The following is a 15,240-nucleotide window of genomic DNA, read 5'->3' on the forward strand; positions in this document are numbered from 1 at the left end:
GTTCACTTACTCCTGGATTGCTCGGTCGTCCTGTGTTTGCTCTGTTCTCCGTACGTGTATAAATATAATAACACAATTCGGATTTCAAGAACATACTTAGAACTCAACTGATCATTACACGTTTTTCTTAGTTTGGGAGGGACAAGATGGTGGTGGCAGGGGGGATAGAATAGGCAAATAGCACACGTGATAGTGTCGGTAAATTGAAGGGAAGCTAAGGAGGAATGATTGGTGAAGAAGATAAAGAAAGATCTCATTAAGGTGAGTGAGTAATTGATGCATACACACACACTCTTTTAAAAAATTAGGTGAGGCAATCATAATCTTTACATTTATCTTGCTAGATATTTAAATAAAGCTGCCAGTAATCATGACATAAAGCGTATTTAAGCTTTGATTTTGCCATGATTGTGTAAGGCACACATGGAGTGTTCGGCGACTTTAGTGCAGGGCCAACGATTTATATATATTATTCCAACTGGTCGATGTCTAACTGCCTAATGGAACACAATTAGGGAGCACTGAGCGACAAAAGTCCAAACTAAATCTCAAAATTTGGATGAGTATCGAACTTCACCACCATTCTCGAATCTTAATCTGTTTTTTTGGTGGGCCCTTGTTGTTTTTACTTTCTTATGAATCAATCTCGAGAGCCATCCAAATCTCAGCACTGTCAATGATTACTCATTTCCCGCAAGATCTAGCAAGTTGGCGAGATTAGTCAACATTCATGTGACGGAGGAGCTAACGTCTATTGGACACCACATGAATAACAGGGTCGAATTGAATTCGTGTGGACTGCAAGATCGGATGATTTAAATCTTTTTATATGTGATTGTTCTTAAAATTTTGATTAGTATCTTGGTCCCGAGCACAGTGACTGACTGCTCCAGTGCTACTAATATTTATAAATATTGGGAACTGGTTACGTGGAGAAGGATAGCTAGCTAGCTAGTATGGGAGGGACACACAAGTAGACATGATGTGTATATGTCTGAATCCAATTTCGTTGAGATTGCACACGAGGTTATGTCTGTGAATTCAAAGCAATGAAGTAAAGCTTGCGGGGAAAGCAAGGAATAAATGAGTTATCGGTGAACACAAGGATAGTGATAGCTCACTCGCTCGTGACATGCATGGTGGCGTAAGCTAGCAATGATGCTTCCTGCGTATACACACAAATTAATCCAGCACTCCATAGTTAGGTCGAGTGCACTTAGCCCGTGCTTTTTTTTATCTTTTACTCTCGATCGATCAAAAGAGGGAAGCAAGGTCAACTGTTGCGATTAATTAGGGTGGGGTTTTTCTTTCTAGTAACGTGATGGGGTGGTGATGTCTGTCGGCTGCAGGCAGGAGGAAGTCAGTCGAATTGAGATTAAGTTGAGAGGATCTTAATTGAAGATTTAGTTAGTTGGATTGCATTTGAGATAGACGGAATGGATTGAAGGTAACTCGGCTTTGAACTCACTGCAAATCGCGATTGGACTGGACTAATGAAAACACTACTTATTTGGCATGCTCAACATATAATTCAACATACTTAACTTGACTCGAGTAGTCTATAATTGCGTGTATAAGACTAAATTAGAATGTCAAATACTAAGTTGTTGGTCAAACTGAAGATTCATGAGGATCGAACAGAAGCTATTTCGTGATTATAGACTTCAACTCCACCAGTCCTGACCCAACAGTTCAATTATAGACAACTTGATTGTGTGTATATATATATGAGAGAACAGGACTTGTGGTAATAGACTGGTATGACAAGGTTCTGGCTAAAAAAAAACTTTCAGATTAGATTCCACATAGTTTGGGTGGTGGAACAAATTTATCAGATACAATATGTACTAGTTTATTTTGGATCGAACATACTACCTCAGGCCTTCACGATGAACTCTACTGATAAGTCATTGTCCAATTTGAGCTTAAAGATGAGTGTATGTATATGTTCATGCTTACATATATGACCCACTTATTTCAACGCCATGGAATCCCAATATCAGAGCAAAGATTAAGCACCGTTAACGATTGATGCGGGGTCTCTTCCAACTATGTGTCCCACAGATCAAGAGTCATACTGATTTGTCAGATAGGTTATACCTGATCCAAGTAACTCCGCTCAAATGAGACTCATACTTAATTGAAAGTACACTTATCTCCACTATTCAAGTCTGATCAAAGGATAAACCACTGGCCATATCTCAATCTTGACAACAGATTCCACCATCTTGGGCGAGAGACTTCATCTTAGTCTTGGCGATAAATTTCATCTTAGTCTTAAACTATTTCTCAATCTCAGACTTTCCCTCAGTCTCAGGCTCATCCACGATGTTTAAGTTCGATCAAAGGATAAACCACGGGTCATATGTCACTCTCAGCAATAAATTTCATCTTAGTCTCAACGACAAATTAACTCCATCTTAGTCTCGGCGACAAAATCTATCTCAGTTTCAAATTGCCTCTTAATCTCAAACTCTTCCTTAATCTCAGACTCTTTCTCAGTCTCAGATTGTCTCTTAATCTCAAACTCTTCCTCAATCTCAAACTCCTTTTCAGATCAAACTTCATCTCCAGCTTGACCCTATTCGTTGACACCCTTTCTCAGCAAGGGATTCTGACATTATCTTAGTCTCGATCACAAACCTAGACTTTATATATTCCCAACGACATCCCAAATCGATTTCGTTTTTTTCTTCCTAAGGACAGGTCTATGGATGACAATTATATATATATATTTTGTGGTAACTGTGTCGAGTATTGTTCAACAAATTGTTTATCAATGACTGAAGAATATGGAATTTCTACTTATGATCATCACGAATTGAACTATAATCAAATTGCAATGGGTCGATTACCAATATCAGTAATTGGAGATTATACAATTCAAATACTTATGAATTCAACTCAAATAAAAATCGATAAAGATAAATCCCTTGATTCAAGAACGATTACCAATTACTAAACTTTTTTTGATATAAAGGATTAAAGCTTTTTTTTTTTGTCAATAACTACAAATATGATACTATTTATTTATTTTTGAGAATTATTCTTTTATTTAAACTAATTATAATATATATATATATATATATATATATATATATATATATATATATATTAATTCTAATATGTTATTATTGAATGATAATAGTTGGATGAAAGAAAAAAAAAAAAATCTTAGTATATGATGCGGTGATGAGGAGGGGCCTCACCCTGCGATCACGGTGGAGGTCAAAGGAGGTCAAAGTCAAGACGGTCAATGCGTATAGGGCATCGTCCAGTCGGGTGAAGTATTCTCCGACCGGGAGAAAGGATCCGATCCACCGTCGCCCTCGACACGGGGAGCAGTCAAAGATCCGACGCTCAAGTGAGAACAACGTGCAAAAGCCAAGCCGAGCAGGTACCCCGCTCGGCCGAGCAACGGACTCAACATCAGCCGAATACGCGGATAGCGAGCTTCCGACCGAGCGACAATCCCGCTCGGCCCAGCGACATATCACGACAAAGGATTTCCGACCGAGCCGCTATCCCGCTCGGCCCGACAGCAGACAGTACACGGGCAGTGGACTTCCGGCTGAGTGACTATATATCTCACTCGGGCCGGCAGCAGACAGCATGCAGACAATGGAGTTCCGGCCGAGCGGCTATTCCGCTCGGTCAAGTAACAGACACAGCAGGATATCTTTTGATATCCTTTTGGGAGCTTGTGTCGTTGACAAGCGGCATGGTTAGCCAAAGGATTGTACGGTGGAAGCTTTCATTGTCACTTCAGAGATATGCTCAGCCCGTTAAGGTACTGTGTCAGGGACACTTTACTGATACGTCTTTTCAGGGAAAGTTTTGAGATACATGCTTGCCTTGGGAAGCGTGCACACGCTCTTCTGGAACTCTATATAAAGGGGGTCCAAGCATCGGCGGAGGTATGCGTTACACACGATATTTACTGTTGCGCTACAGTTCTTGCTTCTTCTTGCTTCGCCAGAGACTGACTTGAGCGTCAGAGGACCATCGCCGAGGACCCCTTCCTTGGTTCGGCACTGTCGCTGCTTGTGTTGCAGGCGGGAGCGAAGTCCACAAGAGATCAGCAAGAGCGCCACATCTCATCGACTTTCGGACAGGATCAGTATACAAGATATCTTATCCTTTAATAGGTATGAATATGAGAATGAATACTCAACCCACGATGGGTATGGTGATGAAGGATATGATATCCGATCTGAATTTGACTCGTTATCATCCCTAAACATAGGGACGGATCTAGGATTTATAGATGGACTGGGCTATGAATATGAAATAATTATGAATTAAGTATCAAAATAAAATAAATGAAAATAAATTAATTATTTTTTTATGTCAAATTACAATTATAAAATACCTATTTTTCTAAAACAATAAGATAGATTGCATTAGTAATATGCATTTTATATACGGTAATAAGTATAAAATATTTTTCTCAATATACCATATATACAAATACGTCATCTCAAACGTATTGCAACCTATTTATTTTTAATACATATGATTATTTTGATCCATTAAATATTTCTTATTATTTTTGTATATTCTCTTATGAGATAAACTGATATTATTTTATGTATATTAAAAATTATTTTTGACAAATTGAATTCAGATTGATTATTGAAATGTAATTAAAAATAAATGGGTTTATAATATATGATTGTTTCAAAATATTAATTTATTTACGTATTAATAAAATATTAATTTAAAAGACATTTTTTTAGCAATGATAGTATTTTAAATTAAAAATAAATAAATAATATTTACATAGGATACCTATATTCAAACAAAAGTAAAAATAGAATTATTAAAAATGTGATAAGATATCTTTCTAATTCACGAATTGAATAATTAATATAAGATATTTTATGTGGTTCACAAAATCTCATGCATTATTTAAAGCAGAGGTAATGAATACAGATTTTTACTGTGGCAATTTGAAGCAGTGATTTAGGGATTAGTATTATCGATTTGTTATACGTAGGGCTCGAATTAGAAGGGAATCGATCATCCATCGGTCGTTGCTTGATTTGAGAAGATTGTTGTCTCCGTCGCCTTGAGGGGAAGGAGATTTAGGAGAGATCGGCTCTTATAATTAAGTCTTCCTCCATCGGTTCACGAGGAGCAGCAAGTTTCTTCTTCCATCTGCATCCTTCATTTGCGAGCCATGAGTTCCAGCAGCAAGTTTCTTCTTTCCTTCCTCATTGTGATAGCTTGATAGTTTTTTGAAGGGGTGGGCTACAGCCCAGGAGAGCCCCAACATAGATTCGTCTCTGCCTAAACAGGTCTACACCTTATACATGCTCACCAATAGTGACATAGAATATTCCAAGACGCATAGCATTGGGAGATCGGAGGTGTGGTTTTGAGTATGTCAAATCTTGTCTCCTATATGTTGGATATTGGGGCCTAAATGGACCAATACGATTTTGAGGAGGAAAAATCGGAAGCCATCAATTGTTGAAAGTCGTAATTGACTTCAAAATTGAAATCTACGTTTCGCGTAGATAGATTTAGACTATTAATTTGCTCAAAACCGATTAAGGGTGAATGAGAAATTAATGTTCAAAGTCGGCCCAAAATAACGTTGGTTATTCATTAAGGAAATGCAAGGGAGAATAGTCCCACATCGGAAATTTCCGATGTGCATTCCTTACTTATTAATGATGTTGAGTTATTGGAGTTAACTCAGAAAAGTACCAGGTACTCTCTGCTCAGGGGCGAGCAGGTGCTCGCACCTGTGAGCCCGCCATCCGCCACGTGCGCAATGGGCGCTTTGTAGGCGCACTTAAATTTATGCTCCAGGTGACATTGCAGTGCCTACATGGCACTCGGGTGACGTGTCAGGCTAGTACCTGACATGGCAGTGCCTATGTGGCATCCTCGTGGGCAAAGGGAGATGACTGGACAGTTGGTTGGGCGAACGGATGGCAGCCGTTGATCAACGTTGATCAAAGAAGTATGGTGGATCGCTTGTGATGCGATCTAGAGCGTTGGATCACAATGAGTCACGATCTGACGGCTTGGGATGAGACATGATCTGAAGCATCGGATCAATGGATCCAGATCCGATGGCTGATAGATCTGAGGGTCACAACTCTTAGATCTGATGGATGGGATTAAAGGGGCTATGTGAAGGGTTATAACTCTTCAGTCCGGACGGCTCAGATTAATCCACCCAAAGGTCACACCCCTCCCTAAAGCCTCTTCCTTTTGTATAAATAGAACCCTCCAGATTGGAATCAAATCACTCAACTTAATCTTCTCTTCCTCAAGTATTCACTCACTCATCTTGTGCATTCAAGAGTCTAAGAAGCCTACGAGAAGGTTCGCTGGTCTCGGAAGTCGGAGTGCTACGATTCCGAGACGATTGTCGTCGTTGTATCTTGGGAACGAATTGCAACAATCCGTTAAGCACCGTAGCGGAGCAATATCGTTTACGGAGATAGTGTCGAACACTAGCCTCGACGATCAGTTTGCATACTCCGGAATTTACCGGAAACAACAGTCGTAAACGATATTCCGTACAAACTGATATGGCTACCAACGACGTTCCAACCGCCATTCCGACCGCTGTTCCGACGGCCGTTCCGACCGCCGTTCCATTCCACACGGAGAAAAGCCGGAGAAATTCACCGGAGCCGACTTCAAAAGATGGCAGCAGAAGATGCTGTTCTACTTAACAACGCTAAACCTTGTACGGTTTTTGCGTGAAGACCCGCCAGTCGCTACGGACGGTAGCAAGGCTGCTTGCGATACGTGGACGCACGGAGATTTTCTGTGTCGCAACTACATTCTCAACGCCTTGGACAACACGTTGTATAACGTGTATTGTTCATTGGAGACAGCGAAATCTTTGTGGGAATCGCTTGAGAAGAAATACAAGACCGAAAATGTCGGACTGAAGAAATTCATCGTCGGCCGGTTTCTGGATTTCAAGATGGTGGACTCAAAGAGCGTCTCATCTCAAGTCCAAGATATGCAATTAATACTGCATGATCTGGACGCCGAAGGAATGAAGCTGAACGAGTCATTCGCAGTTGCTGCGGTAATTGAGAAGCTCCCTCCGTCATGGAAGGATTTCAAGAATTACCTAAAGCACAAGCAAAAGGAGATAGGGCTGCAAGACCTGATCCTGAGGCTACGAATAGAGGAGGATAATCGAAAGTTATCCGACTGCAGAGGAACCAAGCGGACTATAGACGATATGTCCAACCTGGTCGAGCCGAACGCTAAAAAGCCGAAACAGTTCAAGAAGAAGGCACAAGCGAAGAAGTTCAAGGGATCCTGCTACAACTGTGGAAAGGCAGGACACCTGTCCAAGGACTGCAGACGCCCGAAGAAGCCAACCAAGGGGCCAAAGGATGCTGCGAACCACGTCGCAACCTCTCTTGAGGACTTGGATCTCACTGCGGTTGTATTTGAAGCCAACTTGGTGGATACCAACCCGAAACAGTGGTTCATTGATACTGGAGCAACTCGTCATATCTGTTCCGATAAGGCGATGTTCTCCAAGTATACTCCGATAAATGGCGGGAAGCTCTATATGGGTAATTCCACGACGTCGCCAATTGTCGGACTCGGAAAAGTTGTTCTGAAGATGACGTCCGGAAAGGAGCTAACACTCATTGATGTACTCCATGTTCCCGACATCAGTAAGAACCTAGTTTCTGGAGCGGCACTAGTTAAGGCCGGATTTAGGCTAGTGTTCCAGTCAGACAACTTTGTACTTACGAAGAATAATATCTTCGTAGGAAAGGGGTACCTAGAAAAGGGTCTATTCAAAATGGTTGTAATGCCTGTACTCCGAAATATTGATGGTAATAAAATAAATGCTTCCAGCTATGTTGTTGAGTGTTTTAATTTGTGGCATGATCGACTCGGACATGTGCATAATAATACTCTTAAACGTCTCGTCAAATTAAATTTATTACCAAACGTCAATGTTGACGGAACACACAAATGTGAAGTGTGCGTGGAAGCAAAAATGACGAAACTACCTTTTCATTCGGTGGAAAGGTCAACGACTCCTCTAGAGTTAATACATAGTGATCTATGCGACTTGAAATTTGTGCAAACTAGAGGAGGTAAAAAGTATTTTATTACTTTTATCGATGACTGCACAAAGTTCTGTTATGTCTTTCTTTTAAGAAGTAAAGACGAAGCCCTAGAGGCATTTAGAACTTATAAAACAGAAGTTGAAAATCAACTTGACAAACGAATTAAAATAATTCGTAGCGATAGAGGTGGAGAATATGATGCACCGTTTAATGAATTTTGTTCAGAATCTGGCATTATTCATCAAACAACGGCACCTTACTCACCTCAATCGAACGGTGTTGCCGAACGTAAAAATCGGACACTAAAAGAGATGATGAATGCCTTGTTGATAAATTCAGGCTTACCTCAAAACTTGTGGGGGGAAGCAATATTATCGGCAAATCACATTCTCAACAAAATCCCTCATAAGAAAAGTGATAAAACTCCTTATGAACTATGGAAAGGCCGCGAGCCATCGTACAAATACCTGAAAGTGTGGGGGTGCTTGGCAAAGGTCGAAGTACCTAAACCAAAGCAAGTAAAGATCGGACCTAAAACGTTCGATGCGGTATTTGTCGGATATGCCCATAATAGTAGTGCATATCGTTTCCTAGTTCACAAATCAGACATTCCTGATATTCATGTGGGAACAACCATAGAATCTCGGAATGCAATATTTTTTGAAAACGTATTCCCAAATAAGAAGGGAAATATTGAAAATGATAACAACGGAAGTTCAAACGAGAATGTCGTTACCGAACTTAGCTGTTATAAAAGAACTATTGACGATCAAAACAAAGAGCCACGTTGTAGCAAACGGGCTAGAGTTGAGAAATCGTTCGGGCCAGATTTCATGACTTTCATGTCAGAAATGGAACCAAGAACATTAAGTGAGGCTCTCTCTAGTCCCGATGCTCCAATGTGGAAAGAAGCTGTCAATAGTGAGATTGAGTCTATCATGAATAATCATACTTGGGAATTAGTAGACCTTCCTTCTGGTAATAAACCATTAGGTTGTAAGTGGATACTAAAACGCAAGTATAAAGCTGATGGATCAATTGACAAGTATAAGGCCAGACTTGTAGCCAAAGGGTACAAGCAAGAGGAAGGCCTTAATTACTTCGACACCTACTCACCGGTGACAAGGATTACGTCCATACGAGTGCTAATAGCCATTGCAGCACTGTATGACCTTGAAATACATCAAATGGATGTTAAGACTGCGTTCTTAAATGGTGAGTTGGAAGAAGAAATTTATATGGAGCAACCCGAAGGGTTCATAGCTCCAAGAAATGAGAAAAAGGTGTGTCGACTTGTTAAGTCGTTATACGGACTTAAGCAAGCGCCTAAACAATGGCACGAAAAATTTGACAAAGTAATGCTGTCAAACGAATTCAGAATAAATGAATGTGACAAATACATTTATGTCAAAGACACACCCAAAGGCTATATAATCGTCTGTCTGTACGTAGACGACATGCTAATAATGGGCAGTAATCATGACTACAAAGAAAATGTTGACCAAAAATTTCGATATGAAAGATATGGGTCAAGCAGATGTTATATTGGGAATTAAAATTCTCAGGACATCAGAGGGGATAGTTCTAACACAATCCCATTATGTAGAATCAGTATTGAAAAGATTCAATGCGTACGATCTTTCTACTGTAAAAACACCTATGGATCTAAGTCAACACTTAGCGAAAAACCATGGTGAGACCATATCGCAGTTGGAATACTCTCGGATAATAGGCAGTTTGATGTATCTTACAAACTGCACACGTCCGGATATTGCCTGTACGGTCAACAAGCTGAGTCGTTTCACCAGTAATCCAAACGACACCCATTGGAAGGCATTGATGCGAATTCTTAGATATTTGAAATATACTATGAACTATGGATTACATTATGGAAAATATCCTACTGTGTTGGAGGGATATTGTGATGCTAATTGGATATCGATACAAAGACTCCAAATCCACTAGTGGATATGTATTCACGATCGGTGGGGGAGCAGTATCTTGAAATCCACTAAGCAGACGTCATTGCTCGATCAACTATGGAATCCGAGTTTATAGCACTAGACAAAGCAGGTGAGGAAGTGAATGGTGCGAACTTCTTGGAAGATATTCCGACCTGTACCTGCCGTACTGATCCATTGTGATAGTCAATCGGCGATTGGAAGGGCACAGAGTAGTATGTATAATGGGAAGTCAAGACATATACGTCGTAGACATAATACCATTAGGCAGTTGATCTCGAATGGAGTGATTGCAATCGACTATGTTAAGTCCAAAGATAATTTGGCGATCCTCTTACGAAGGGTTGAGTCGAGATCAAGTATACTGCTCATCAAGAGGAATGGGATTAAAACATCTACAACTGAAAGCTACTCAAGTGGAACACCCAGACTTGTTGACTGGAGATCCCAAGATCTTGGTTCAATGGGACAACAAAGTTTCAGAAGTTGTGGTTCAGCACAAGAGATAGTTTATCTCTATCCCAATCCTAGGATGAATTTGTGCTGTCCTACCTCATGTAGTGAGGTTAAGCTTATGCTTTTAGTGACTTCTATACCTTATAAGGTGGAGTATGGTAGGATACTCTTGATAGAAGTGTCACCTATGTGAGTGTGAAGACAGGCCGCTTCAATGAAACACTCATGAATCCAAGATGGTGTCCATGGCCAAAACGGAACCAACCATGAGAACCTAAAGTAGGTGAGATAGGTCTCTGTGTGGGTGTTATTGTCTTAGTATACACAAACAGCTGAGCAGTTCAAGACATCACGTTCACTGCGCAACCTAGTATACTCGATAGCATTCCACTACGGAAGGTTCAAAGCCACAAGCTACCTCTCCCGATGCAGTGACTTATCGATTGGACTCTTGTAAAGTGTCAGCATGCATACACGCATTACATTAATTTCCATTCATGTGGGGGATTGTTGGATATTGGGGCCTAAATGGACCAATACGATTTTGAGGAGGAAAAATCAGAAGCCATCAATTGTTGAAAGTCGTAATTGACTTCAAAATTGAAATCTACGTTTCGCGTAGATAGATTTAGACTATTAATTTGCTCAAAACCGATTAAGGGTGAATGAGAAATTAATGTTCAAAGTCGGCCCAAAATAACGTTGGTTATTCATTAAGGAAATGCAAGGGAGAATAGTCCCACATCGGAAATTTCCGATGTGCATTCCTTACTTATTAATGATGTTGAGTTATTGGAGTTAACTCAGAAAAGTACCAGGTACTCTTTGCTCAGGGGCGAGCAGGTGCTCGCACCTGTGAGCCCGCCACCCGCCACGTGCGCACGTGCGCAATGGGCGCTTTGTAGGCGCACTTTGCACTTCGCATCGTCGCGAGGTTGGTTGGGCGAACGGATGGCAGCCGTTGATCAACGTTGATCACAATGAGTCACGATCTGACGGCTTGGGATGAGACATGATCTGAAGCATCGGATCAATGGATCCAGATCCGATGGCTGATAGATCTGAGGGTCACAACTCTTAGATCTGATGGATGAGATTAAAGGGGCTATGTGAAGGGTTATAACTCTTCAGTCCGGACGGCCCAGATTAATCCACCCAAAGGTCACACCCCTCCCTAAAGCCTCTTCCTTCTGTATAAATAGAACCCTCCAGATTGGAATCAAATCACTCAACTTAATCTTCTCTTCCTCAAGTATTCACTCACTCATCTTGTGTATTCAAGAGTCTAAGAAGCCTACGAGAAGGTTCGCTGGTCTCGGAAGTCGGAGTGCTACGATTCCGAGACGATTGTCGTCGTTGTATCTTGGGAACGAATTGCAACAATCCGTTAAGCACCGTAGCGGAGCAATATCGTTTACGGAGATAGTGTCGAACACTAGCCTCGACGATCAGTTTACATACTCCGGAATTTACCGGAAACAACACTATATACCACCTACTGACACATGGTGCTGAATGAATGGAGAGGCCACCAATGACCGTTGGATCTAATCCTCTCATCGGCTCTAATAATGATGATATTCCGATCTACATGGAGATGTTCTCTAGATGACTATATAAATACTCAAGAAAGTAATGATAAAAGCTTTCACAGACATAACTGAGATGGTAATTAAGTTGATGATTATTTACCACACGAGGTCTTAGGATTAAATCTTGGGTTGATAGGGCGTAAATTACTACACGCCCATATAACTCACCCCCATCCGAAAGTAATGACAAGGGTTCTAACAATGACCTAATTCCGCAAGGAAGAAAAGATCGAAACCAGAACTGAATTAAAACCGCGCGTCGATGCGGCAACTGGAGAGATGATCTACCATAGGATAACACTAATGTTACTGAGAAAAACAAAAATCTAAAACGCGTCCTTGGACACTCTTTCTGCTACATATATAAATATAAAGATCCAACGAAGCAATCAAATCCTCGATGCTACAACCAGTGAAATGATCGAGCACATGATCAAGATTAACGCTGCAAACTAAGAAAAGATGAAACGGATCGTTCAACTAGAAAACTTTCTACTGCATACAGATATTGATAATCCTGCAAGTGAAGAAGGGATCCAGGTATCATTGTGCAAGACGATGTAAGAAGACAAGATCAAAGTTCAGAGGTATCGATTTCCTTCTCAATCGAGAAGCAGCAAAGAAGAAGCCCGAAACCGTGCCTCTCCAGCCGGCTCGAGATTTCTTCCGCCGGTTCATGATCATTAAACTAAGGAAGTCTTCCCCAATCGGCACGTGTCGGAATTGACTATGAGGTGCTGGATAGCACATGCCAGCTGTAGGTACACCGGAAGCGAGACTCATCCCCTACTTGTGGCCGCGTGGCCGCTTGGTCGATGGAAGGAAATGGCATCCATGGCGGTGATGCTGGCGAACGCGGTCCGAGTTCCTTGCGCGAACCCCAAGCCATCATCTTTTTCTCCGTCGTACGGAGGGGGCGACAGGGGATCGCCGTCGGTGGTGGAGTGCTCCTCGCGGCCGCAGAAAAAAGCGACGTCGCACCACATGAAAACGAGGCCGAAGAAGACGCAGCCCTGGGACATCAAGCGCAAGGGGCCCACCGCATACCCTCCTCTCCCTGTTCTACCCCCCGACTGGACCCTCGTCTCGTCGGTGGAGCCGCCTCCGCCGCCGGTTGAAGGTGATGCTCCGGCCACCGCTTCCGGATGAGTCGCATCGGCCGCCCGGTAACGCCCTCGTCTGTCGGTTTGGTCACTATATGCGTCGTGTTTCCTTCGTGGTCGTGGTTGCCTCTCAGGTGTTCGATGTTTTGTCTAGCTCGAATTGTTTACTGTCCTGCAAATTTAGGTCATGTTATTTGATAATATGAATGACACTGGAATTATTCCACTTGCACAATGCTACTTTCTGAAATTGATCGAAGCTTCAAAATTATACACTTTTCTGGTTGTGTTCATCGAGACTTTAGGTTGTGTTTGACTACGAATCTGATTTAGAGCTTGCTTGCACAATGCTACTTGCTGCGATTGATTGAAGCCTCAAAATTATAACTTGTTTGACTTTGTTTACCAAGAATTTCACTTCAAGTCTTATTTTAGAGCTGCTTTGCTTGATTACCTCCACTTGCACGATGGAGGTAAATAAGCAGCTCTTCCTTTTTCAATGCCACTTTAAGTTGATTGGAAACTTCAATATTATACACTTGTCTTGGTTGTGTACATCAAGAACTTAAGCTGCATTTGACTTCAAATTGGCTTTAAATTTTGCATATGACCTTCACTTGCACAATGGAGGTAATTATGCAGTTCTTCTTTGCAAACTGCCACTAGCTGAGATTGATTGAAGCTTCAAAACGATAACTTGTCTGGCTGTGTTCATCAAGAATTCTACTTGTGTGACTTTGAATCTGCTTTACAGCTTTCTCTATGTCTGGTTCAAGAATGCAGTGTGTAAATTGTCGAGATAGACATGTATTTCCTCTTGGTGATCCTATATGATAGAATTGCCCTTTTAGTGATTGTATGTAGATATCTATTCATGTGTATTTTAGATATTAGTCTTCATCCGATTGTTCAACATCTAAGTCATTTGCTCACTGTAGCAAGTATCCCAACTCCTGAGTCTTATACTAATTCAGAGTTTAAAGATTTTCTTTTCACCTTGCTTAGTTGACAACTCTCCGCCATAGAATATAAAGGTAAATGGACTCATGCAATAACTAGTCTGATTTCCATTAGATTTTGAACATCTAAGAAATAGGATTTTGACTCAACTTTATCCCTTAATGTTTTTCAAACTATGGGTGGTATAGTGAAATTTATACCGTCTATTGTACCGAAATATTTGGTATAAAAAATTATACCGATACCGTATCAAAATTTCAATATACCGAAAATTTAGAATACCGAATTTTCGGTATGATTAAATTTCAATATAATGTTAAATTTCGATATCGACACAGTATACTGAAAATTTTGATAGATACCGAAAATTTTTTGTACGGTATTATATTGTATTGAAATTTTTAATATATTATTAAATCGATATAGTTCGGTATATCTCCATATGATATATGTGGTATAATGAACTCCTATCACTATCTTTGATAGCTCTTTTCTGAGTTGATTGCCCCCACGGGCTGGATCAGCTAGTAGGGTGCCTGGACGCTTGCATCGAAGACCGTAGGGTCGAGGGTCGCCAGCTGCACACGGGCGTAAAACCTCGGTCTGTTGTGCTAAAATTCCACTCGACCCCCAGTCACCCCTCCCGCCCAGCTTAATCATGATTTACCTCCTCTGAACATCTGTGGGGTCGAACCCAGGGGACCGCTAAAATGACGGTTCCACCTTTTACATCTTTTCTGAGTTGATTGATAAGATTACCATTCTAGCTCACAAAAGCTATAGGCAATAATATGCTTTCGTGTAAAGTACCTTGACAAGTTTGTGTTTGTGTAACTAATCCATTCAATGTAATTGGATAATAATAAAATTAATACTACAAGACATTTAAGAATATCTTAATCTTATGTTATATTACCTTAGAAATAACATTTACTATAGGAAAATCTTTCATGTCAACTGCGCACAACAATACCAAATAGGAATTTATCATTCATATGAAAAAATACAAATAAATCAAGAATTCTAAGCTAATCACGCTATCACTTGTTATTACTCCAATCTAAAATTAAAAAAAACCAAGTCTTCATACCAC

The 15,240-nt window shown here is 40.8% G+C and overlaps 1 protein-coding gene across 1 annotated transcript; it reads left to right on the forward strand.

The window, feature by feature from the left end:
• The first annotated feature begins 12,517 nt into the window (after positions 1-12,517).
• LOC122049566 (50S ribosomal protein 6, chloroplastic) lies at positions 12,518-13,462 on the forward strand. Its single transcript, XM_042610940.1, has one exon. The coding sequence runs from the start codon at positions 12,814-12,816 to the stop codon at positions 13,231-13,233; it is 420 nt and encodes a 139-aa protein (XP_042466874.1). The 5' UTR covers positions 12,518-12,813; the 3' UTR covers positions 13,234-13,462.
• Positions 13,463-15,240: the final 1,778 nt, after the last annotated feature.

Source organism: Zingiber officinale, chromosome 2B (genome assembly GCF_018446385.1).
Source record: "Zingiber officinale cultivar Zhangliang chromosome 2B, Zo_v1.1, whole genome shotgun sequence".
Taxonomy (NCBI): domain Eukaryota; kingdom Viridiplantae; phylum Streptophyta; class Magnoliopsida; order Zingiberales; family Zingiberaceae; genus Zingiber; species Zingiber officinale.

Excerpts from the sequence above, each read along its gene's own strand:
- LOC122049566 (XM_042610940.1), top strand. The coding sequence starts at position 12,814 with ATGAGGTGCTGGATAGCACATGCCAGCTGTAGGTACACCGGAAGCGAG.